Consider the following 25,548-nt stretch of genomic DNA (forward strand, 5'->3'; position numbering starts at 1 on the left):
TGTAGCCTTGGCTGTCCCGGTACTCATTCTGTAGGTCAGGCTGGCCTCAAACAAATAGTGATCCTCCTGCCTCTGTCTCCTGAGTGCTGGTATTAAAGGCTTGTGCCACTACTGATGGACTGTGGAGATGACTCAGTGGGGTGACTGTCATTCAAGCATGCGTGAGGACCTGAGTTCAGATCCCTACAGCCCACATAAGGGCCAGGCACACTGGTGCATATCTTTAACCCCAACACTGGGGAAGCAGACATAGGGCCCCTGGACCCCAGTGTAAACTCCAAGCTGAGGAAGAGACCCTTTCCAAAGAAACCAAAACAAAACAAACAACTCGCAGGAGGTGGCAGCACACACGTTTAATCCCAGCCCCGGCTACTTGGCGAGTACCAGACAAGCCAGAGCGATGCACTAAGACCCTGTCTCAAAGGTAAGTAGTTAACTAACTAGTTAGTTAAGGTCATGAGCTGGTGACCAAATAGGACCCACTGGGTAGAAGGAGAAAACCAAGTCTCCAAAGCTGTCTTCTTATCTCCACATTCCCACCCACAAAAATAAGTCACCTGTTACAAACAAACTCAAACACACTAAGAGGAACGACTTCAAAAGCACCACAGCAATAGCCACTCGACCACTGAAGAGCACAAGTTGCAGACTGCTTACGTGTCCCTTTCCGCTACCACAGATGCTGTCCCCCACCCTCCTTTACTTGATTGGCCTCCCCTTCTCCCGCTCAGTTTTAAGTGTCTCTTCCTTCAGGGAATTGTTACTTGCCTCCCAAATCTATAGGTGTCTAGTGTTCCCATAGAACTTCCCGGCTTCCTCTCACGACACTGTAAATTCAGGGCGGTGACATCAACACCTCATTCACCATCACAGTTACTGTACTCACAGAACATATCGCCCACAAATGAGAAGTGCTCAGTAACTGATGGATACATCCTTACCAAGAGAAAGAGATGTAAGATCACCTGAGCCAAGGCAATCATCATACTTATTTGTTTAGCATTTTTTGAGACAGAGTTTTCCCAAGTAGTCCAGGCTAGTCCAGGCTAGCCTAGGCTGGCCTGGAACTCAGGATTCTCTAGTTTCAGTCTCCCCTGTGAGGGGATTGCAGTCATGTATCACTGTGTCTAGCAGAAAATCATTAAATAGTCCCAAACTTGATTTCACTTCAATGGAACCTGATCCTGGATCAGACTGTAGAAAATAAACAAGCATCACAGAATGCAATTCCTGAGCTAGATCTACTCATAAAGATCCGGTTACTGTACACAACTATCAAACCTGAAGAAAGAACTTTAAATGCCAGGAGTAACTTATGGAGAGAAAACCTGGCAGGATGAGAAAATAACAGAAAAGGCTTGCCAAGAATCAAATTGATTCTCCACTAATGATTCTCTTGTGTGATAAAATGATAGGCAGAATAGACATGGTGCCATTTTTTACTACAATAAGATTCTCTGGCCAGTACATTAAATTTTAATTGCATTCATAAAAGCCAAACAAATCCCACTATGATTAACCAGCAATCAGAAACAGGAGGAGCCCATCATGCTGGTGGAAAATGTTTTTATTTAAGCATTCTGTCTGCATGGCCTCTTAAAGAGTGACCTTCTACCTTGAAGTAGAAACCTAAATTCTAGGGAATGACTGGGAATAAGATCAGTTTCCTAAATAATCTCATAACCTGACTATCTATGTCCTAACAATATTCATTTCCATAACTTAAACCAATCAACTAGTGCAAGCTGAGGCTTCTCTGCCTTTAAGTCTTCAACCTCAAGGAGCAGTGCTTGTGATTTAGATCAAACAGACCAATGACAGTTTCATGGAATTCTTAACATACACTCGTGACTAAATACTTCCTTCCCAGAATACGCCCCATGTAAAATACTATAAAAGAAGGTTCTAAGTGCCTCAGTTCTCAGTGATTTTAATTATCTCTAACCAAGCTGGTGTGAGCCTCTTTTTTTTTTTCCTAATGCATGCTGGGTATCAGACATTCCTGTTATCACTCCCTCTGCCACTCAGTCACAAAAGCGATTCTCTCCACAGTGTCTGAGTTCCTTTTCAAGTAGCTCTCTCTTAAACATCCTTCTTCCTTAGCCCCCAGAGGGCTAGGATTACAGGTGTGTGGTCCAGGCTTGACTTCCAACTTTATTTTAAAACAACAGAAATAGACTCACTCTTGTGTAGCATCCCAGTAATAGCTAACATGCATTGCATCCTGGGGTTGCCATTTTGAAAGGTCAAGGATCCTCAGCCATTAGTCATCTAGAAACCTGAGTGAAGGCACAGGCACAGTAGCAGTTTTTAGAAAGGAGTAGAGAACACAGAGTACAAAAAGAGACGGACTTCAATCCGGTTCAAGTAGCCAGGGCACAGCCCCAGCCCACCGTATCACACCATATCACATGCTGCACGACAATGCTAACGCGTGTTCCAACCCTGGCTTTACCTGCAAGCCTCTACAGTCCTCATCCATGAATTGCCTAACTGCTTCTTCCCTGTACCTCCCTCAAGTCAACACAATACATAGACTTCTCAGTCTAAGATTTATCTTAGTTATGTATATATGGGGGGGAGGACATGGAGTCAAATCCACTGGAACCAGAGCTGCAGGTGACTGAGAGCTGCCTGGCACCGTACTGGAAACCAACTAGAGCGGTACGGCGCACTCTTAACCGCTACGCCATCTCTCGAGGCCCCTGTCATTCTCAGCAAGACCAAACCGCATGTGTACACCCAAAAGGAAAACTTTTGTCAATCAGACCACAGCAAAGCTAAGGGATAAGGTGGGTTTGGTTTTGTTTTGATTTAGTTCATTTATGAGTATGTGTCTGCATCTCTTTGAGTGAATGGCACATGCATGTGGAACCTGTGGCGACCAGAGGGGCTAAGAACTGAATTTGGGTCCTCTGGAAGAGTAGTAAGCATATCAAAACCATCAAAGCTGTTTCTAAAAGCAAAAGCTAATGAATCCTTCTCTAATAAAGTATGTGCAGCAAAGCTAAATCCCTCTCCCCCCCTCTTCCCCTCCCTCTCCCCATACCCCTCCCCTTCCCTCTCCCTCTTCCTCTCCCTCTCTAATGCACACATGAGCACACACAGAGAGCTCAGCTCCCTAATTTCTTTTATTTCCAATGAGATCAGCTAACCCTGCAGACAGTTTTGGCCTCCCCCAAGAGATAACATAAGAGGAAGGTATTCTGGGAATGGGACTATTATAAACATCCCGGTCATCCAGGCTGTGTGTCCAAGTGTTGGTAAACAGCTAAGTTGAAATCATGTGAGTCATACCTTTGAATCCTTAACATGTCATGCTTTCTTTCCCACTCCCTCTCTCTCCTCTACCCCTTTTCAAATCTGTCGTCAGTGCACAGAGAAGAGATTCCTTGCAAGAGAAACCTTGCAAGGTTCCATGAAAAACTCTGTGACGCACAAGTCACAGACTCTACCGTCCTTTTGTCTCAAGTCAGGGTTGGAGTACAGACATAATGAACAAATGTATTTTACAGGCACCCAGAGTTTTCAAATGTATGCTAATGCTATGTGATGTAAAAATTATTTTTAAACATTACTAAACTCTTTTTATCTTCTATTTTAAAATTTATTTATGTGAGTATACGGTTGCTGTCTTCAGACACACCAAAAGAGGGCATTAGATCTCATTACAGGTGGGTGGTGGCTGGGAATTGAACTCAGAACCTCTGGAACAGTCAGTGCTCATAACTACTGAGCCATCTCTCTAGCCCTTAACTTCTTGTTCTAATACATTCTTTTAATTACCTAATAGTTAAAGTCTCACCACTACTACTACTACTACTACTACTACTACTACTACTATTATTATTATTATTATTATTATTATTATTATTATTACTTGAGGGTCCTATGGAAAAAAGTTGATAGTCATTATTCTACAGCACAATGTAATCAATATATAGAAGCTTAAATTGCCTAAACACAAAATAAAATGGGGCAAATACAATGAGGGAATACTTTCACTTAAAAAAAAGAAAGAAAGAAACCCAACTACCAGTAATTGTCATGTGGACTTAAACTAAGAACACAGTTCAGAGCAGCGTGGCACACCACAGCACTAATTCAAAAGCAGGCAATGAACAGCGCATCACCAACAGAATTAAAACCTAGGAGAACCACAAACCTTAAAAACCAGCCACACGGTATCATTTAGAAATATAGAAAACTTACACTTAAAACTAAGTAGAAAATCGGCACATAAGATCTTAATACGTTTCAATCATAAACCAATCATTCCAATGGACAAGTGATAAGTACAGCTATGAGTTGGACCCCAGTACCACAAAAGGAAAAGCAAGAGTAGTAGGTAAAAGTGAGTAAGCAAGGCTTCTTTCTGCACAGGCCAGTGCACACGGAGAGCTTTAGACACATTTTGTCAAACTTTCGACAGCAAAAAAATCTTCACCTTATGTAAACCATTTAAAAGCCAGGAAGTATGGAAATAAAATAACCTCGATATAAAGCTGATCGAGAACAGAACAAGAAAATTATACATCAAGGTTCTTCATGAACGAAGAAGCAAAGACCTTTGAATATTTCAGCTACTTAGGGCCAGAGACGGCTCAACTGGTGTGCTTGCCACCAAGCCTAGAACCCACTTGGTGGGAAGGGAAGAACTGATGCTTGCAGCGTCTATCTAGCTTCTGACCTCCATACACAAACACACACAATGAAATGCATGTAACAAAAACATTAAATGTCAGACAATTAAGTCTAGTGTGATGGCTTACATCTGTAATCCCAGCACTCAGACACCTAAAGCAGGAGGAAGGGAAGGGAGGGAATCTAAGGTCAGTCAGGACCATATGGTGAGATTCTGTCTTAAAAAAGGATGGGACACACAATCCTAATTTCAACTCAGCACTGCTGTTTGGTTTGGCAAGAAGATCTCACTATGTAGCAATGTAACTCAGGATGGCCTCAAACTAGCAATTGTCCAGCTTCAAGCCCCCTAAGTGTGCCCCAACTCCCTGTTGATGCTTTTTAAAATCACAAGCAAATATAATGTATCCACCCCCCCAAAAAATGCATGTATGGTTCATTATCAGAAAATTCACATTCATGTAGTGGACTACTGCTATAATACAGTAAAAAAAAAAACTGTGTCTGTCTGTCAATGGATACTGAGGAAAACATTAAATAAATATAAGTTCTGTGTATGTGTGTGCGCCTCTGTGTGTGTGTGTGTGTGTGTGTGTGTGTGTGTGTGTGTGTGTGTGTGGTTTCAAGCCATAAGGGCTAGAGGATTTAATCCAGCAGGATGACTGTCTAACATCAGAAGACCCTGGGTACAATCCCCGGGACAGAAAGTCTTACCATCAACAGAAAAAATGGATTGGATGAAAAAAAAATCTATCATAAAGCTTTTAAAGTAGTTGGGTTTATTTACTAAAGTAATTTGAAAAAAGAAAGGGGCGGGCAACACCAAACCTTCACCCTGGATAGTTTTACGTCCATTGTCATTCATGGATGCCTCACAGAAACTAGTCCGCTATCAGACAGCATTCTCAAAGGAGAGGGAGGGTGCGGCTTAGCACCGCCCTGCGGTCATACAGTCCTGGGCTCAGTTACTTTCAGTTACTGAGCCTCTGAGCCTCTGAGGCCTCATGAACACAGTGAGGTGGATTAAATAACGACCAGTCCTACGTGGAATTTAAGAAATGGAGCTGTTGGAGCTGGGGATTTAGCTCAGTGGTAGAGCGCTTGCCTAGGAAGCGCAAGGCCCTGGGTTCGGTCCCCAGCTCCGGGGGAAAAAAAAAGAAAAAAAAAAAAAAAGAAATGGAGCTGTTCTGTGGGGTTCCTTTGCCTCTACTATTGGAAGAACAATACAGATTTTAAACAATTTAAGGAAAAGCAACATATAAACTTTAAACTTCTTTCATGTGAGACCAGACCTATACTGGAAAAGTGAGGGTAATAAGGAATTCATGTACCTGACTGGTTTTAGTGTTTCTATTTGCCTTTTGTTTTGTTTAATTTATTCATGTGTGTGTGTGCATATATGTGTGAGTGAGTGTTGGGGTGTGTGTGTGTGTGTGTGTAAGAGAGAGAGAGTGTGTGTGCATGTATGTGTGAGTGAGTGTTGGGGTGTGTGTGTGTGTATGTTTAAGAGAGAGAGAGTGTGTGCATGTATGTGAGTGAGTGCATGTGTAAGTGTATGTTTGGGGAGGTGTGTGTGTGTATGTTTAAGAGAGAGAGTGTGTGTGCATGTATGTGAGTGAGTACATGTGTAAGTGTATGTTTGGGGAGGTGTGTGTATGTGTGTGTGAGAGAGAGAGAGTGTGTGTGTGTCTGTGTGTGTTCATGAGTGCATGTGTAAGTGTATGTTGGGGGGGTGAGAGAGAGTGAGTGTGTGTGTGTATGTGTGTGTGTGTGTGTGTGAGAGAGAGAGAGAGAGTGTGTGTGTGTGTCTATGTGTGTTCATGAGTGCATGTGTAAGTGTATGTTGGGGGGGTGAGAGAGAGTGAGTGTGAGTGTGTGTGTGTGTGTGTCTGTGTGTCCATGAGTGTATGCTTGGGGGGGGTGAGAGAGAAAGAGACAGAGAGAGAGAGAGCGTGTGTATTCGTGTGCACACACAGGAAAGCCATAACTCGTCATCTGAGTGTCTACCTTAATCAGAGTCAGCTGGCCTGGCTCCCCAGCCGGTAGGTCACCAGGACTCTCGAGGCCCCACCCTACCCCCCGCCGACCCCGACGTTGGGGTTACAGGTACACTACACCCAACCTTTCCTGTAGGTGCCAGGGATCCAAACTCAGCGCCTCATGCTTGCACAGCAGGTACTTTCTCCAGTGAGCCATCGCCCCAGGACTGTTTTTCCAGTCTGTGTGTCTCTGGGGTGAGTCACTTAGTCAATACTATGTGTGATCCTTGAAGCACTCTTTACAGTTGCAGGACTTTAGGACAAAGTCAGGCTACAAAATGAACATGCCTTTGGAAAACATGACATCTGCAATAAGACAGTAACAGGTGATGCTGAGTGAGTGGGTTTGTCAAGGATTAGACTTTTATCTGTAAAATGAGTTTGTTACTGATGGCGCACACCTGCCATCTTGGGAGCTTTTAGGCCAGCTTTGGCTACATGTGCAGCTCAAAGTTAACTTAGGGCTCAAAAGCGAGAGCTTATTCTAAGTGGGCAGAATCTTAACATTGGCAGTCTCAGAATTACACAGTGTCTTCGTCAGGGTTTTATTGCAGACAAAAACCATGACCAAATAGCAAGTTGTGGAGGAAAGGGTTCATTTGGTTTACAAGTCCACACTGTTGCTCATGACTGAAGGAAATCAGAACAGGACAGGAACAGACAAAAGTTGATGGAGAAGCCATGGAGGGCTGCCTCCTCTTTGGCTTGCCCTCATAGCTTGCTCAGCCTGCTTTCTTATTGAACCCAGGACCACCAGCCCAGGGAGGTACTACCCACTGTAGGCTGGGCCCTCCCCCATCAATTACTAATTAAGAAACGGCCTCACAGCCAGAACTTATGGAGGCATTTTCTCAATTAAGGTTCCACCTTTCAGATAACTACAGTTTGTGTGTCAAGTTGACATAAGACATGCATGCATACATGGTAATATATGTAGATACATCCCAGTAACATATATGTGATCTCCCTGGGCCCTCTGAGTTCTTTTCAATCTTGTGATTATTCTGTAGACAATGGAACAAGTCTAGTGTTTTATTTGTTCAGTTCTCAATAGTGTAGGCTACATGAAGTAAGCCAGATTTAACCCGTCAACCTAGTTAGACCTCATCTGCAGATTGGTAAACTGACTCCCCTTATTACTGAGAAGACTCAGGTATTTTTAAGGAAGTTAATCCAAAACAGCAGTAGACAGCCAAGTTTAACACAGCAAGTCCAAAGGGGAGCCATTTCAGGTCAAGCGTGCTTGCTCTGGGTGGAAAATGCAGTGAGGCAGTGTCACCTCGGGAAACCTGGCCATCTAGCTGAAGTGACAAAAGACTTCTTAAAACAGCACTGGAAAGAATGCCAAAAACCTCAAGTTTAAAAACTAAACAACAACAACAGCAAGAGAACAAAATGGAGCATCCTGAAACATCAAAGCATACACTAGCCCAGGCAAGCACATGGCATTGCATGATACAATTTCTAAAAAATTCTAAAAATCAAAAATTCTGTGAACTTTAACCAACAAGTGGGTTTGAAAATAACAAATCACAAGACAACTGTTTGGGTGCTTAAGATCAAAAGAAAGCGAAAGCTAATTGTAAGTGATGATAATATAAAACAAAGCACTATTTATCTTAGATCTAAATATGTTCTAATACCTTTAAAATGCATTTGTTATACATTAATATAAAGTATGTTAAAATCTTACAGGTATGTGCCAAAATCATGCTGAAGTGGGAGTGTTTAATAAGGATGAGAACAAGGAGCTTCCTTCCCGGGGAACCAGGATGAATGGATGGAGCACTGAGCACTCTCCCTCCCACACGGCACTCTCAGAACTCTGCTCCATTCATCAGGCCTACATATCCCAACATGCTTCAGAAACAATCCAAGCTGGCACATCAGCGGAAGCTCTGACAGCTCCCAGCAAGCTGCTGAGAGCAGCCGTGAGGCAGAAGGCAGCAGGCTCCAGTCCCTGAGCAACAGCCTCTGCCTGCCAGCAGGAAACGCGCACTCTGCTCCTTACAGGGAGTTCCTGACAGGACTCTCAGTGATAGCCTGAGAACCCTGGGGCACTAAGTAGCCTTAGACAGGCCCAAGAGATAAGAACACACTTCAGCTGGATCTCTGTGTGAGGCCAGCGAGGTCTACATAAGGAGTTCAGGACAGCCAGGGCTACATAGTGAAACCCTGTTTCCAAAAAAAAAAAAAAACAAACTAACTAAAAAAGAGTGAAGTTCCACTGTGTACTGCAAAGGCGATTTTTTTTTCCCAAGAAAAATTCAAACAATTCATCAGAAACGTTTCTCACCTGTAAGGAGTCAGTGCAAATCAAAGTCCACACTGGCAGAAAATGAAGCTGGCCAGGTGTGACACACAACTAATTTTCATTTTAGCACTGACACCTGTCTACTATCCACTCTGAATCTGGTTATGAACCTTGCTGGAAAACCACTTTCATGCTGCCATCCTATGGCTCAAAAACTACCAAGCTGCTTTCCTGTCAACTCTAATCTCCCCAGCCAGGCTTTCAAGGACTTCCATCCGTGGTCCCACCTGCCACCCTAGGCTTAGTTTCCTGCCACCTCCGCCATTACCAGCCCTCTCCTCATGCACCTCCATGACTGACATCCCCTCTCACTGTGTCCAGAGTAGCTTGCCTTCTCCCCACTATTCTACCACGTCGCACACTGAACACGACCGACCCCTCCTTCTACTGTTCAAGCCTACTCCGACCATTCTTTTAAAGTCCATTTGCATCACAGCTCCTGGACTTCAAAGTCTCCAAATAACTCCACTTTTGTTTCTCTTTGATGCATAGGAAAAGAAACCTTCAATCCAACTGGCTCGGGAAGCTCCAGCAGCAGGGTCTGGAGTTTGAAGCCAGATGAGCTAAGTATGAAACTGCTGTTAAAACAGGAAATCAAAAGACAGTTCATGTGGCCCATATATATATACAGCCACCAAAACTAGATAAGATTGATAAAGCAAGAAAATGCATGCTGAAAGGGACTGGATATAGATCTCTCCTGAGAGACACATCCAGAGCATGTCCAGTACAGAGGTCAATGCTAGCAGCAAACCACTGAACTGAGAACAGGACCCCCTTGGGGGGAATTAGAGAAAGTATTGAAAGAGTTGAAGGAGCTTGCAACCCCATAAAAACAACAATGCCAACCAACCAGAGCTTCCAGAGACTAACCACTACCCAAAGACCATACGTGGACTGCCCCAGGGCTCCAACTGCATATGTAGCAGACAGTGGAAGGGGAAGCCCTTGGTCCTGCCAAGGTTGGACTCCCAGTGCAGGGGAATATGGCGGGAGGAGGCACGCCAATAAGAGAGATGTATAGGGGTAATACCCGTATGGGGGAGAGGGAGGGGAGGGAATGGAGGCTTATGGACAAGAAGCCGGAAACGGGAATAACGCTTGAAATGTAAGTAAAGAAATATATCTGATAAAAAAAATTTTAAAAAAGACAGTTCATGTATATGAACACACCCCACCATGCCCCATGTGTGTATCTGGAACAGACAGTTCCTATATGACACACCCCACCATGCCCCATGTGTGTATCTGGAACAGACAGTTCCTAAATGACACACCCCACCATGCCCCATGCGTGTATCTGGAACAGGCAGTTCATATATGATGCACCCCACCATGCCCCATGCGTGTATCTGGAACTAAGTGCAATCCCCAGGCATAATAACTGTAATTCCACTCATTCCTCTTCCAGTGAAAAACAAAACCCAAAACTAAGAACAACACAAAGCGAAAGAGCCTACTACACGTCAGTGAAAGGACAAGGAAAACACAACAGGAAACAGTGATGGGGGTGTGGGACTGAATAGTCTCCTTTTTTTTTTCCTTTCCAATAACACCTGCTCCTGCCTCTTGGCCAATGTACTTATTTTAATGTTTCCCTTAATCTTATGTATGTGGATGTTTTGTTGCGTGCAGTCTGTGTAGTCCATGCATACACTGCCTGGTGCCTGTGGGGTCAGACGAGGCTCTAACGCCCTGAAGCAGACGTACAGATGGCTGTGTGTGAGTACTGGGAACCAAATTCAGGTCCTTTGGGAGAGCAGCCATGCTCTCTGATCTGCTAAGCCATCTCCTCAGCCCTCGATTTTTTTAAAGTACTGGTAAATTTTGTAGTTTATTACTATTAATACTTAAAATACTTTTCACAGAAGATTCTTCACTGTATACTGTTCTGAACGGCTACTCTATGTAGCGATGCACATGCTAGACAAATAAAGAATAAATAATTAACCAATGAGTGTGTCTAGGCCATTGATCAATCAACTACATGTAAATATTAAATAATGCTCAGCTGACAGGATGATTCATGAAAATTATATATATACTATTATGAAAGAGCTGCCACGCCTGCTGGCCACGCCTGCTGGCCACGCCTGCTGGCAGTTTCTAAAAGACAAATCACTTCTCAGGAGGTGAATCTAGTATTTTAATAGTCCTTCATGGCTACTGCTCTCCTAAAGTTTATGAGGATCAAAACAGTTTCTATGGCAACTGTAAAGCAGTGTGGCTATGATTAATCTTGGGTAAACTTAGTGAATTGTGAACTCATTTTCCAGTGCAGTCAGAGACCAGATAGCTTGTTCCACCCACAAAAAGAGAGCCTTGCTGTGTCCTGCAAATCTTGTTCTGTACTAAAATGTCATTGTTTGGGTTTGCTCTGGTTTTGTTTTTTGGGTTTTTTGTTCTGTTTGTTTTGTTTTGCTTTTGAAACAGGATTCCCACTATGTACCCTGGATGTTTAAAAACTCACTTTGAGGCCGACCGCTGTGCCCAGCCTTTAAAAGCTTCTTTTACTAGAAGGAACATCCTGAGCATTGCACGGCCTTCAATGGCAATTACAATATAAACTCAGTTTGAATATTCCATATCTAAAATGCTCGAGATCAGAAATAGTTAAGGGTTTTGGGGAAGGGGGGGATTGGGTTTGGTTTTTTTTTTTTTTTTACTAGAATGTTCAATCTCTGTGTCACTTTTAATTAATATTAAACCCACTTTTTTTGATATTCCCTGAACTGTCAGTCATACAAGTAAGCCTGTAATTTGATTTTGAGACTACCACAAACCCTGGCATACCCTTTCCCGAAAGCTCTTTAAATATATACGAGATGATTTGAATATGAAACTAGCCACAGACCAAGAGTCTTCTGTTTTCTGAAGTCCTCGCAGTCTAGGAAGTGAACCTAACAGTAAGTTTCTAAAACTACTTCCTTTCCTGTGCCGCCTAAGAAGCCGTCACTGTAACACAGACCAGAGGAAGCGAAGGTCAGCAAGGCCCTGGAAACATCCAAACATCAACCAAATAGCCCCAAAGAATGTCCTGCTCAACAATTCCAAGGACGGGATTAATTGCTTCCATCTGTCCCCTCTGTCCCCTCCCCTTCACAGCCAAGGTATCTTTTTTCTGCTTCCTCACATCCTAAAGAGAAGCTAGAAAAACATAACCATTGTATAGAGCTCTCGTGTGCCTCCAGAGCTGACAACCACATTCATCTCGTTAGGGCTTTAAGCTACAGTAAGAGGAGCTTACTGGGGAGCTAATTAAGTGATACACTTTTTAAATGAACGGCTCAGGGTTTTCCAGTTCATCCTAACACACTGGTTTTCCCATGTTCTCATGGAGACAAGCTGCTGGGCTTCAGGCTCTGATTGACCTTGCGCGTGAGTGATGCCCCACTGAACTGTATGCCATGATGACTTCTACCATTCCTTCCACAGTTACAGGTTCACATCCTCCTCCTCAAACAGGGGTGCCGAGTCACTCTGAATAAACTTTATACAAGAATAGGAGAAAAGCTTAATTATTTTTCATTCCCAGTGCCAGAGTAAGGGATTGCTACCCTAGTTACCACCAAGAGTCAACTGTGGGGTTGGGGGGAGTCATCTTTGTTATAGGACTTATTTTATTTTCCACCTCCACCTCCACATGAGCGCGCACGCACACGCACACACACACACACACAGAAGCAACTTTGGGATCAATCACTTTTTCTTTTTATCAAGAATACTATTCCATTTGGTAACAAATGGTTAGTTACTCACTTAATAAATGCTGGCGGCATATCTCTCTTCAAAATCTGATCCTCAGTGGTCTGAACGGTCTCTTTCCCAACCTACAAGAGGAAGGCATGAGTCAAACATAAATTCTCAGACGGTTACTACCCTTCACTAAAGCATGTCTGAAACACAGTCTAAGACATAATGGGCCCAGGCACAGTAGCAAATACCCACAATCCCATCACTCCAGAGGCTGAATCAAGACTGTTAACACAGAGTATGCATATAGTACAGGTATCAACAACAACAGACAAAAGCCCTCCGCCAGCTAGTTTCAAAAGAAAGGTTAAGGAAGTTTCAATTACAATCACTAGGACCACACCCAGGTGCACAGCTGGAACCCTGATCCTTAGGAGAAGGAAGCAGGGGGATCCGCAATGCAACGTCTTCCTTAATACATAATGAGGCCAATGCCAGCAGAGGAGGCCTGGGAACGTGTCTCAGAAGGAGAAAGAAGAATCCTTCCCATAGCATGTTTTCACATTGTAATCAGAAAACAACATGAAGTCAAAACACAGGGCTGTTACCGTTTCTTTAAAGAAACTTGGAGACATCACTGAGAAAGAAGGAACAGAGAAGCCTGTTGAAAATGTGCATGCACATGCTACACTGAAATCATCTCCACACACGCAAAGTACACAACTTTTGCAGAGTGAGATGAATACATAAAGCATTATGCACACAATATATATGTGGGGAGGGGGAAGGAGAGGGACTGGAAAAATATCTAATGTCATTCTGACTCTAATACTAGAAACAAAACAACAAAACATGAAACATTAGTATGACACATGTATGCATATATATATGTAAATCTAAAAATAACATGCTTTTCCAGACCTTAAAAGCAATGTCACCAAACGTGATAATTACAATATTTACAAAAGTGGGGGTTGGGGATTTAGCTCAGTGGTAGAGCGCTTGCCTAGGAAGCGCAAGGCCCTGGGTTCGGTCCCCAGCTCCGAAAAAAAGAACCAAAAAAAAAAAAAAAAAAAATATTTACAAAAGTGTTTACCACCATGTTATTCATAACAACCAAAATACTTTTAAAATAATTTACCTAACAGAAACAGTTAAGCAAATTAAGGCACATTTTAATTCGAGGAAGGCCAATATGGTAATAAAGACTCAATCCTGTGGGGAAATACTTGTGACTTTGTATTTCACGACAGCTGCATGTGGGAGCTCATACCTATAAGCTCAGCACTGGGAAGCTAAAGCAGGAGGGTGACACGTGTTCAAAACCCGGGCTACAGAGTGAGCTCCGGGCCAGTTTAAAAATCACAAAACAGGTCTGGAGCTGTAGCTCACTGTTACACTGGCCCGGTACAAACAAGGCCTTGGGTTCGATTCCCAGCTCCCCCCAAAAAATATTTAGAATAATTTATAAAATATAAGTTTTAGGCTGCTAACACTAAGCCAGGGCTGCTGGTTCACACGTATGATTGTGGCACTTAGGAAGTTGAGAGAAAATCACCATGGATTTGAAGCTACCCAGGGCTACACACTGAGCTCTAGGAAAGCCTGAGCTACAGAGTACAACTTTATCTTAAAAACAAAATATACGTGATTCATAAAGACGAAAATATGACTCGAGAGCAAGCTTAGTTGGTACTTGCCCTGAACACAGGATAACCAGACTTTGAGTTCTAGAACCCATGTGAAAAAGCCAGGAGTGGTAACACATGCTTACAATCCCAGTGCTGGGAAGGTGGAGACAGGCCACTAGTCTAGGCTAACTGACAAACTTCCTATCCCAATGAGAGACCTTGTATCACAAAATGAGGTAGACAGCTCCTTGGGAACACCGCCTCACGTGACCTCTGGCCTCCACATGCAATTGCACATGCACCTGTAGACACATGTTACCTACACATGTGTGCGTGCGCACACACACACACACACACACACACACACCACAAATAGTAACTAATAAATAGGACTTGAGTGAGTAAATAAAACATCGTCCACAGCACTACAAAAATTGTCAAAATATTAAGTCACTAAACAACCAACCAAAGAGCATACATGGGCTGGAACTAGTCGCCCACCCCCTACACACACACACAGAACAGATGTGCAGCTTGGTGTCCTGCAATATCCCTGACTCTGTTACCTACCTGTTCTCCTAACTGGCTGCCTAGTCTGGCTTCAGTGGGAGATGTCCCCAGTCCTGCAATGACTTGATGTGCCAGGGTGGGTTGGTACCCAGTGGGGCTTCCCCCTTCTCAGAAGAGAAAGGGAGCAGGGAGGAGGGAAGGGCCTAGGTGAGAGGCACTGGGAGGAGAGGGGGGCTGTGATCAAGACGTAAAGCGAATAGATAGATAGATAGATAGATAGATAGATAGATAGATAGATGGAAAAATATTAAGTCACACTAACTAGATTGTATAATACTTGTATATGTATTAAACCACAAATTACAATCTTCCTCATTCTTTTCAAAAACCATTCCTGTGCAAGGGTTAGACGTCCATTATCATTATCCTTGTATCCTAATTATCTAATATGCCAAAGAGGTGGACTATACACCTCATATTACCAAAAGCTTTCGAGACCACTGTAAGAGTCAGCACTGTGCACAGTAAAACTCACCCACTTGACCAGCATAATCTACTTAGGTACGTCGGTCACAAGCACTTTAAACACTTTATAGTGCAGAGATGTGAAGTTTAGCCCGGTTACGGAACATCTTAATACTACTTAGCCATTTAACTTCTGATTTGGGTTTAAAGAAAAAAGTGAGCAAGAAAAATCCCTAAATGCACAATAAATCAGCTAAAGAAAAGGCGACAATATAGTATTCTTAGGGAATACAAGCCACGCATAAATTACTGAAGACAAGTTTTTTTCTATCAAGTTAATAGCTCAGAAAGAGCAGCACACAGCGCTGTGTAAGAACCAGCACTTCCACAGACAATAGACTGTCTGTAGCATAATAAAAGCCTCTCAAAGCAGCAGCTGCTTTAAGAGTTTCTCAGATAAAATATGACAGAATATTTCCAGATGTATTGTTCACTGTGTTTGCTGGCTGAAACCGACCATTCAAAAAGCTGTGGGCCATGATTTCATGAAGTAAAGGACGAAGTTCAGGCATGAAGTCACCAGTTCATACTAAGAACAGTGGACTTAAAAGAACATTCACAGTTAAGAAACATGCAGGGTGTTTTAACGTGTACATAGGGAGCAGGGGGATGGAGAAACAGGAAACAGAGGAGGAAGAGGAAAGGAAGTGAATTCCTGCCAAATCTCCTTCAGAAAAGGAGGGTTGTTGGGTTGTTCAGAGTCCCTGCTCTAGGGACTAAAGATGAAGCAGACAGTAAGTGTCCTGCTACTGTGGAAATATATTCTAGTAAAGTTGCACAGGAAGTCCCAAGTAAATAGGAAGAGCTGAGGCTGAGGCCCCGTTGGTAGAGTGCTGACGAGCATGCAGGAAGGTAGAGTGCTAGCCAGGCATGCAGGAAGGTAGAGTGCTAGCCAGGCATGCAGGAAGGTAGGGTGCTATCCAGGCATGCAGGAAGGTAGAGTGCTAGCCAGGCATGCAGGAAGGTAGGGTGCTATCCAGGCATGCAGGAAGGTAGAGTGCTAGCCAGGCATGCAGGAAGGTAGAGCGCTAGCCAGGCATGCAGGAAGGTAGAGTGCTAGCCAGGCATGCAGGAAGGTAGAGTGCTAGCCAGGCACTCGGGAAGCCCCAGGCTTGATACTGCGTAACCCAGGCAGGGGTAGTGGAACACTCAGGAGACAGAGGTGTGGCACACAGATGTACACAGACAAAACACTCAAACAAAAAGTGAGGTTTAAAAGAAAATTAAAGCAGACCAAACAGTGTGTTCTAAAGAAATAATACTAGAACCGAGACTTTGAAGCCAAGGAGAAAACTCTCACTCTGATGACCTGGGCCTAGTGGCCACGCTATTCAGGAGGCCAGAGCAGGAAGATTGCAAGTTCTGGGCCACCCTGAGTAACCCGGTGAGATCCCACGGCAAAAGCATAAACCTATTCTTCCTATAAAGCACTGCAGACTCCCACCAGTTAACACAGTACCTAGTGAGCTAGTCTTCTTGTTTGTTTTCACTTGTAAAACAGGAATACTACAGAAACTCTCTGCATGGTCATGGGGAGGCAGGAGGAACTGTATTCCTTGGCATCTCTTGCTTGGTGGCTTCAAAACCCAAAGTTTTGTCTTTGGTTTGCCTCGACTGTATCAGTTGTTTACAAACCAGTAGATATCATTCTGGTCCATTATACCCTTAGAAACTGGCTTCCCTGGACGCCCTGGATGCTATGATACTTATGCAATGAACACTAAACTGTCCAGAAGTACAACAGAGGATTGCAGCCCTTCAACAGACCTGCAGGTCAAGGTGGCCGAACTGTCCTTTCTAGACCATCTCCTAGCTGAAACCTCACCGGTCGATACGCGTGATTCAGCAAAGCATGTACTCAAACCCACCCGACGGAGCCCTTCCTTGTGCTCCCTTTCCTGGCTGAGCTGTGTGCTCCTCCACTCCTCCACCTACCACACCAAGTTCCAGGTCTAGCCTTCTTTTGTGAAGAGGTCATTTGGCAAAGACATTACAGAAGGTTGGCGAGTAATGGAAGGAAGAATGAGTTAACAGAAGGGGTCGGGGGACAGGCTGTTTCAGGAGATGAGTGTTCAGTGTTGTAAGTGCAGTGCTGGGAGGTTTATTGCTCCCAGTCGGTCAGTAATGTGTCTCACACGTTACTGGACAGCGCCACATCACCAAAACACCTGGCCTGTTAGTTAAGCCAAAGGCTGATACATGATAGGATCTGGTACCTCACTGTCCGTCCAGATCAGTCAATAAGCAGCTGTGGCCTCAGAGAAATTATCTAACTACTTTTCCTCTCATTGTTCCTTCCATCACTGTGACCTAAGCGTCTTCAGGGAGGAGGTGATGGCTCCATGATTAAGAGCACTGTCTGCTCATCCAAAGGACTCAAGTCCACATTCCAGGATCTGTGTCAACAATTTCACAGCCACCTAAGACTCCAGATCCACAGGCTCAATCCCCTCTTCCGGCCTCTAGCTCACACTAATATAATAATAATAATAATAATAATAATAATAATAATAATACTTTTAATTAAAGTGCTAAAATGTAGCAATAAAGTTAGTAAGCTTCTGATGGGCTCTAATAACTTATTAATAACAAAGGAAGTATTAAAGGACTGAAATGTAATTAACCAAATATTTTAGGATAAATTACAGCAATGTTACTGTAATTCTTATATATGAAAGCAAATAAACAGAAATTTTCTACTGAAAACAAATTCAGGGTCTTGAAAGACAGCACAGCAGTGAAGTATAAATTTGCTGTTCTTTCAGAGGACCTGAGTTCAACTCTCAGTAGTCTTATGCAGTGGCTCACAACTCCAGCTCCAGGGGCTTCCAACACCTCTGGCCTCTGTGCACACCTGCATTTGTGTGCATTTATCCACACACAGACACCACATACCACTAAAAGCAATTTTTAAAATTTAAAAAGCCAGGAAAATATTAACAAATGGTCCTTGATTACATGAAGTCCTGAGCAAGTTGTCTGGTCACTGTTTTAAGTCAGCTGTCACTGCTAAATTTCAATCCTAGTGCTCTGTAGCACTCATATTGGTTCACTGCTAGTCACTGCTCTTAAAACCTGATTTATATGCAATCCAATAATCAAGTGCTCCCTGCCAACTATGTGTCGCCTAGGTGGTAGGAAGAGAAGAAGAAAGAACACATCCTTGGTCATATAAACTGAAACAGTGGTGGTGAATAAGAAACAGGCCTGGGGGCGGCTTCAAGGGACTTGGCAGGAAGCCTTGCTTCTTCTGAAGACTCCTACTTCGCTCTGTAGTTAATTTAAATATCTTTTGTTCAATATGTGACTTTCAAATCAAAAATTCTATATAAGAAGGCTTTTGTCTTCTGTCTTTCTATTGTTATCATTAATCTTTTCATCACGACCTACTCAAGTTCAAAAATGTAGAATGACTGCTTTCTTTCCAGGGGAGTAGGGGAGGGGGAAAGGGCTAGCCAAGTTACTACCTAGACTGAAAAATATGTTACTAGATGTCTCCCTTAGCTACACTAAATGTAAGAAAATGGTTAAGACAAAAACACAGCAGAGAGGATTTCTATCACCACTGTGTATTGTGTAAGTGGTGACTACAGGGCTTTACAAAAGGTGGCAAGGTGGCAGACACGGTGGTGTATGCTGTTACCCTCAGCCTTTAATGAGGAAGGAGAATTATGAGGTAAGAATCCAGCCCGGGCTGTAAAGTGAGACCATGTTTAAGCAATTGGTTTTCTTTCTTCTTTTTTTTTTCTTTTCTTTTCTTGCTTCCTTCTTTCCTTTCTTTTAAATGCAAAGTCTCCCTATGTAACTTTGGCTGTCCTAGACCTCACTAAATTGATTTGAGTAGCCTTGAGACCAGAATAATCTTGCTATTATTACAGAGATCCCCCTGCCCTCTACCTTTGGAGTGCTGGGATTAAGGGTGTACACCATCGTATTCAGCCAGACAACAGGACCTTACTCTAAGCCTTTACACTGCCACAGACCACAAGAACAGCCATTTATGACCAACCAACCAGTCAAGACCAGACTTGCGCATGAGATGATGCTTTAGCTCAAGTCAGTCTTTAAGGCAGCGGCATCATTGGCCTGGGCAATCCATTATACAGAAAAGTCATTGTGACCTATAAATGTACCCAATGCCAGGCTCAGGCCATTTGAATGTACTGTGTGTAACCTATATCAGCACTGTTCTCCTATAATGGAGATAGATTTGCATTTGACCCAACCCCTTCACTGATAACCTTTGACAATCATTCCTAACTAGCCAGCCCAGCAGGTATTTAAAGTCATACATCCAGAAAAACTAGGACTGTAGTCCCCTCCACTTTCCAACTTAGTCATTCACTGAATCAAGCACTTACCAAGGCACCTCCTATAGGGTAAGCACTGTGTACATTACCATGGGATACAAGTTAAGTGAATCTACCCATGACCTTCTTAGACAAGGCAAATGATTAAGCAAGAACTGTGTGCTCCACTAGGGTTACATCCGGTTTCCATGACTTACTAAAACAGTAGAAAGAAAAAGGAGTCCAGGCCAACCGACCGCTCTGCAGGAGAAACAGAAAAGAGGGCTTTCCAGTCACTGGGGTATCATATATGAACGCATAGCCAGTTGAGAAAGCACAGGTGTACATGGCAGAAACATGGGGTTCTGAGCAGAGAAGACATGTGAAAAGGTTAGGAAGTTACAGAACCATAAAGAAGGGGAGGAGAGGGGAGGGGAGAAAAGAAAATCCATACTTTATCAAAATATCCTTTGGCACATAACAATTTATAAAATACAAGAAACTGTTAGTGCTGAAAGTTTCCACTTGTGACAAATGTCAATAAACTAATGCATATGTCCACAAATAGGAACACAGTCGTGCGAGTCAAAGGGCAAGTGAACCATGTTAACGCCAACCTCTAATGTCAAACGAGCTCCTCCAACACCATGGTTTCCTGGAGCTCAAGTTAAGCTGCCTTGGCAGCAGCTGTCTCTTCTACCCAACAACTGAGATTGCATTAATTACGGCTGGATAAATGCTAGCACAGCAGCCTGGTTCACTAGACCCTATTTAAGAAGACACAGGGAACAGGCTTCCAAAGTGCAAAGGCTTCCTTCCACATGCAAATACTTCATCCTCTCTCTCAACTCAACATTCTTCCATAGGCTTCACAACCACTTACAGCTGTCTTCTGGAGAGCCACCAAATAAACAGGAAAATGCCTGTTATCTTCCTCACCTGCCCACTTTCTTCCCAATCCCCTCAAAGAAACACAAACAAGGCCTCTTCCACATGGTGAATTGGGAATTGTAGGGTGAGAAAGAATATAGCAGTGCACTCCAGATACCTCATTTCAGGAATGAAGATCTGGGCTGGAGATGTAGCTTGGTGGTGGGGTACACTCTTAGCACGTGCAAGGCCATGCATTCAATTCCCAGGAGAAAGAAAAAGAGGGAGGGGGAGAGGAGGTGAGAGAAAAGGAGGGAGGGAGGGAAGGAGAGCAATGGGATTTGCAAAGCTGATTTCTCTTAAGAAAGTTAGAGGCCAACCAAATAGAGAGGCCTACCAAATACGAAAGTGGTTTTCATGCTGATTTCAAACACATACCTAGGTGACTTCTAGATCCCCCAAGTCCCAAGTTTAGTCCTGCTTCTAATGATAATAAATCAAGCATTAACTATAGGAAAATAAAAAAGGACTTTTTTTTGTTTGGTTTGGTTTTTGGTATTAAAAAAGACTAAAGGAGAACTCAGTAGCATCCCCCAATGGTTATATTTAAGTAATTATTTCATACTCATAAGTACTGATGAGGAAAGAAAGATCTTTGGATGACCTGAATGCTATTTTTAATAAATGTTCAAAGTATAATGCAAATTCCTTAGGGAAATTGTGACTTTGGGTCTGAGAATGGTTTTCCCCTCACAGCTGTGACACAGTGACTGGCATAGAGTAAGAGCTCAGAAAACAACTGCTCACTGAAACAGGAAAAGAATTAGTATTTAAATTCTACTAACGTCTTATCTGCCCACACTTACTCTTTAATTCCTCCACTCCTCCTAATTCCTGTACAGAAATTCCTGTAAGAAAACCTTTTATTTTCATTTCTTCTTCTGTTGTTAGAAACTCTAACATTCTATAACTGTATTTAGATGACCAGCTAGGGCCTCAAGCCACTAAAACATGACTAAAATATGAAAGTAGAAAAGCTAAACATTACTGGAAGAAGTCAGGCTGACATCACCACCTGAGGTGGTGTAAGCCTGATCAAGGAAAGGGAAGCCATATATGTGACTGTGCCATTAGTGCCTTAAAGCAGCCCAGACCCCACCAAAATCCAATCTCCGCCTTCCTCACTGCTGCCCCCTAACAAACCTACTTTTCTCAAAAGTCTCCCACAAAAGTTTAAATGCATAAGGGTTTTTTTTTTCTGCTTTATTAGCTAGAATTACAAACACATTTTTTCCTTAACAGTTTTAAGTCCACAAATGTGCAGAATGTAAATAACACTGTAGCCTTTGTAAATGAGCCTAGACCTATTACTACCACCAAACATTTTCAGGGGCAGCTACTGTAAGTGACTTTAGGAACAATCTATTTCCATGTTAAAAAGGCTACATTCTATGCCCATCCCGGAAGGTACTGTGGAGTAGAAAACTACTCTGACTTTGGCGTGAGAGCCAAACCTCACTTCGCTATTTTCTAATTCTGTATCCTAGGCTTGTCTTTACGTCTCAGTCTCAATAAATGGGAAAAGTGGGGGTTGGGGGATTTAGCTCAGTGGTAGAGCACTTGCCTAGCAAGAGAAAGGCCCTGGGTTCAGTCCCCAGCTCCGAAAAAAAATAAATAAGTAAATAAATAAATAAATGGGAAAAGTAAGCTCTTTCTTTGAGTAGGTGTACAACACAGGAATACACATGTATGTGTGCATGTGCAAGTGTGCATGAATACACACGAATACACACAAATACACACACACACACACACACACACACACACAGAGTCAACCTGGCTTCAACCAGCTTTTAAAGTTGAACCAGGACTGACCTACAATATCGGCTTTTTTATTCCTTTTAATTAATTACTGGTGCCAAAATCTGAAATAGTAACCCAGTGCAAAAGTCTAAATGTCTTTATTAATGCTAAGAGCCACTCTGCTTGCTAATTGGAGATTATTCAGAGTCCTTTTACAATATGGTAATTGAATTTGACTCCAGGCCATAATAAATACTCTGACCCATTAAATCGGGGCCAAAAGCAACATTTCCCTACTTCTTTGTTAGTGGACAAGCAGTACTCAAGCCTCAATTTCTCATAGGAAGCCAGAATTCAAAATTCTTTTCTGTAAAATACAGAAATCAAACTATAAGGCTGTCAATTAAAATGCCCAAAAGACAAACCTTCAGGATATCTACACTAAGGAAATGTCCCAAGTTGTACCTTTAAAAGCTTTTCCTCTTCTTCTGTGTCGTATTGTTAGGGGGAGGAGGTCAGAAGACAACTTACAGGATAGAATTGCCTCTGTCCTTCCACCTTAATGTGGGTTCTGGGGACTGAACCCAGATCACCAGGCTCCCACAACAAGTACTTTTACCCACTGAGCTCCCTTGCCCACCCTCCTCTTCTAGATATTTTAATTCTTTCAACAAATGTAAACACAATCAGTGTGAATCCACACAGGCTGAGCACAGGCTCAGTTGTAAACATGCTAAAAAGTGAAATAAGAGAACAGCGCTGTACCTCGGGACCAAACTAGCCAAGATGCACTGACAGAAAAAGGCTACAAGGCACCCCCAGCACAGTGCTGCTTGAGTTTGGGCCTTCTGCAAATGAAAATCTCATCCTTGCTCCTCATGTAAGAGCACTGGGCTAGCCAAGAGAAAGACTTGTAGGAATCCTAAGCTTGTTTCCTTTGCTTACGGTACAAAATATCAATACCGCAATCTAGATATTGAACATTTGTCAGAGATAACTGAACCATTAGGATGTTCCAACCCTGCTATCTCAAATGACTATTCCCTGAGGGCAAAGTGAAGACTGAATTAGGAAGAATTGAGAGAATAAACAGTCCATTACTTTGTTGTTAAAAAGGATCACAGGGGTGGAGAGATGACTCAGCCATTAAGAGCTCTGGCTGTTCTTCCAGAGGACTCAGGTTCAAATACCCAGCACCCACAGGGAGACTCACAACCATCTGTAACTCCACGAAGTTCCAGGAGATGCCATACCTCCCTGGCCTCCTTGGCACATCATTTTCTTGTATTTAAAATGAGGCCACTGCATTAGAACCTCTCTGAATCTATTTACAAGTCTCTAAATCTACTTGGTGATTGTTTGTTTGTTTGTTTTAAAGAGGAGGACAGATAGTAAATATTTTAGTCTTTGTGAGCCATCTGACCTCTGACTGTCACAATTTTTCAACTGTCATTTTTAAGTGTGAAAGCAGCCACACAAAACCTGTAAATTAACAGGCATGGCTATATTCCGATTTTATTTTTTCCTTATGGACACTAAAATTTAAATTTTGTATAATTTCACGTGTCATAAAATATTCTTTTTATTTTTTCCAAAAGATTAAAGCTGTAAATACTGAGCTGGACTTGCACATCTGCAATATACAACTCAGGATACATATAATAAGCACCCAAGAAACTGAGGCAGGCAGACAGCCTAGAGTTCAAGATTAGCCAAAAATGTAAATATTATTGTTAGTCCCTGGACAATAAAAATTTGGCAGAGTTTATAGTTTGCTGAACCTTGCTCTCAGTAAGAAATAAGAGCAGAAAGGGATTGCGGCAATTCTCCTCAAGGTAGAGGAGGGCATAAGAGATGGCTCAGTGTTAACAGTCAGTCTTCTCTGGGCTCAGGTCCCAGTACCAACACAGTGGCTCAATCTTATGTCCACTTCCAGAGGATTGGACACCATCTTCTGACCTGCCTGGGTACCAGACATACCTGCTGTATATTAATCACACAAAAATACACATAAAATAAAATTTAAGAAACTAAAAAAATTTATTTTATATTAAACTAGAAGACACTGTGAAGGAAGCTTAGCAGATTTCTCAGCAGGAAGATGTTGAGATCAGGATTACACTTGAAAAGATTTACTTGAGGGAGAAATAAAGAGCCGATTAGCTTTCTACAGACTAGTAGCTCTGAGGGTAGAGAAGAAAAAATCAGAACGAAAGATTGGCCAAATGTCACTGAAAGAAATGAAAAGTTTATCTATTTCATTGCTAAGCATAAGTTTAAAGGGTCCATTTCCAGGCAAGAAGCGTGAGGAAAGTTTCTCTTGTTCCTTCCTGGAGTAGCATGACTCAGAAAACAAGGAATCTGCCTTTTGGCGGAAGCTGTAGACCAGCAAATAAAATGTAACATTAAAATGTTCATTTTGGAGATGCAACCGAGATGATGTTCCCTGACTTACAGCTTCTTCACTCAGGAGACATCTCAAATGAGGAAATAAAATTTAGCACATATGCAATGGCAGATCACTGCCCTCAGAACTATTAAATCACTGCTAGTATGGCTCAGAACTTATTTTTATTTGTGTATATACATATATATATACACATATATAATATATAATTATATATACATATATGTATATATACATACATGTATATGTATATGTATATATATTCATTCTTGTTCTGATGATGAGCAAGGGGAAAAAGGAAGGAAGGAAGGGAGGAAGGAAGGGAGGAAGGAAGGAAGGAAGGAAGGAAGGAAGGAAGGAAGGAAGGAGAGAACAAACAAATTCAGTAGTTAGTGCTGCAGATACAACGAGCTGAATCAAAGTATTAATATCCCACTCAATGAGGAGTACTAGGCCCCTTCTAGAGCTAAAAGCTGGACACCAGGGGTCAGAAGGAAGGACAGAAACACATGAACACAAGGAGTTCTAATTTGTAAGATGGTTTGATAAGAACCTGGGCCAAGTCACGGAAACACTAAGAGAGATTAACTTCATAGAACAGTATGTATGCTGGGCCCATCGTAACAAGGGAGGGAGAGTAATCCAGGCAGTAGGATTCCAAAAGGTGGGGAAACACTGGACTATCTTCTTTCTTTCAAGACAAGTATCTTCTTATGTGGCCCTCCCTGTCCCAGAACTTGACCTAGACCAGGCTGGCCTCAAACTCAAGAGTTCTAAGTACTAGTAAGTATTCTACAAAATATGACGATGGAAAATTGGACTA

General features: G+C 42.6%; 1 protein-coding gene across 2 annotated transcripts in view; it reads right to left on the reverse strand.

Moving 5' to 3' along the window:
• The window catches only part of Vcl (vinculin), an 89,823-nt gene that overhangs the window by 50,727 nt on the left and 13,548 nt on the right, over positions 1–25,548 (reverse strand). For both annotated transcript variants that reach the window (NM_001107248.1, XM_006251639.5), the window contains exon 2: positions 12,757–12,827. In NM_001107248.1, the coding sequence (NP_001100718.1) occupies positions 12,757–12,827 (71 nt within the window). The remainder of the gene's footprint in view (positions 1–12,756; positions 12,828–25,548) is intronic.

The sequence above is a fragment of the Rattus norvegicus genome, chromosome 15 (assembly GCF_036323735.1).
Source record: "Rattus norvegicus strain BN/NHsdMcwi chromosome 15, GRCr8, whole genome shotgun sequence".
NCBI lineage: Eukaryota > Metazoa > Chordata > Mammalia > Rodentia > Muridae > Rattus > Rattus norvegicus.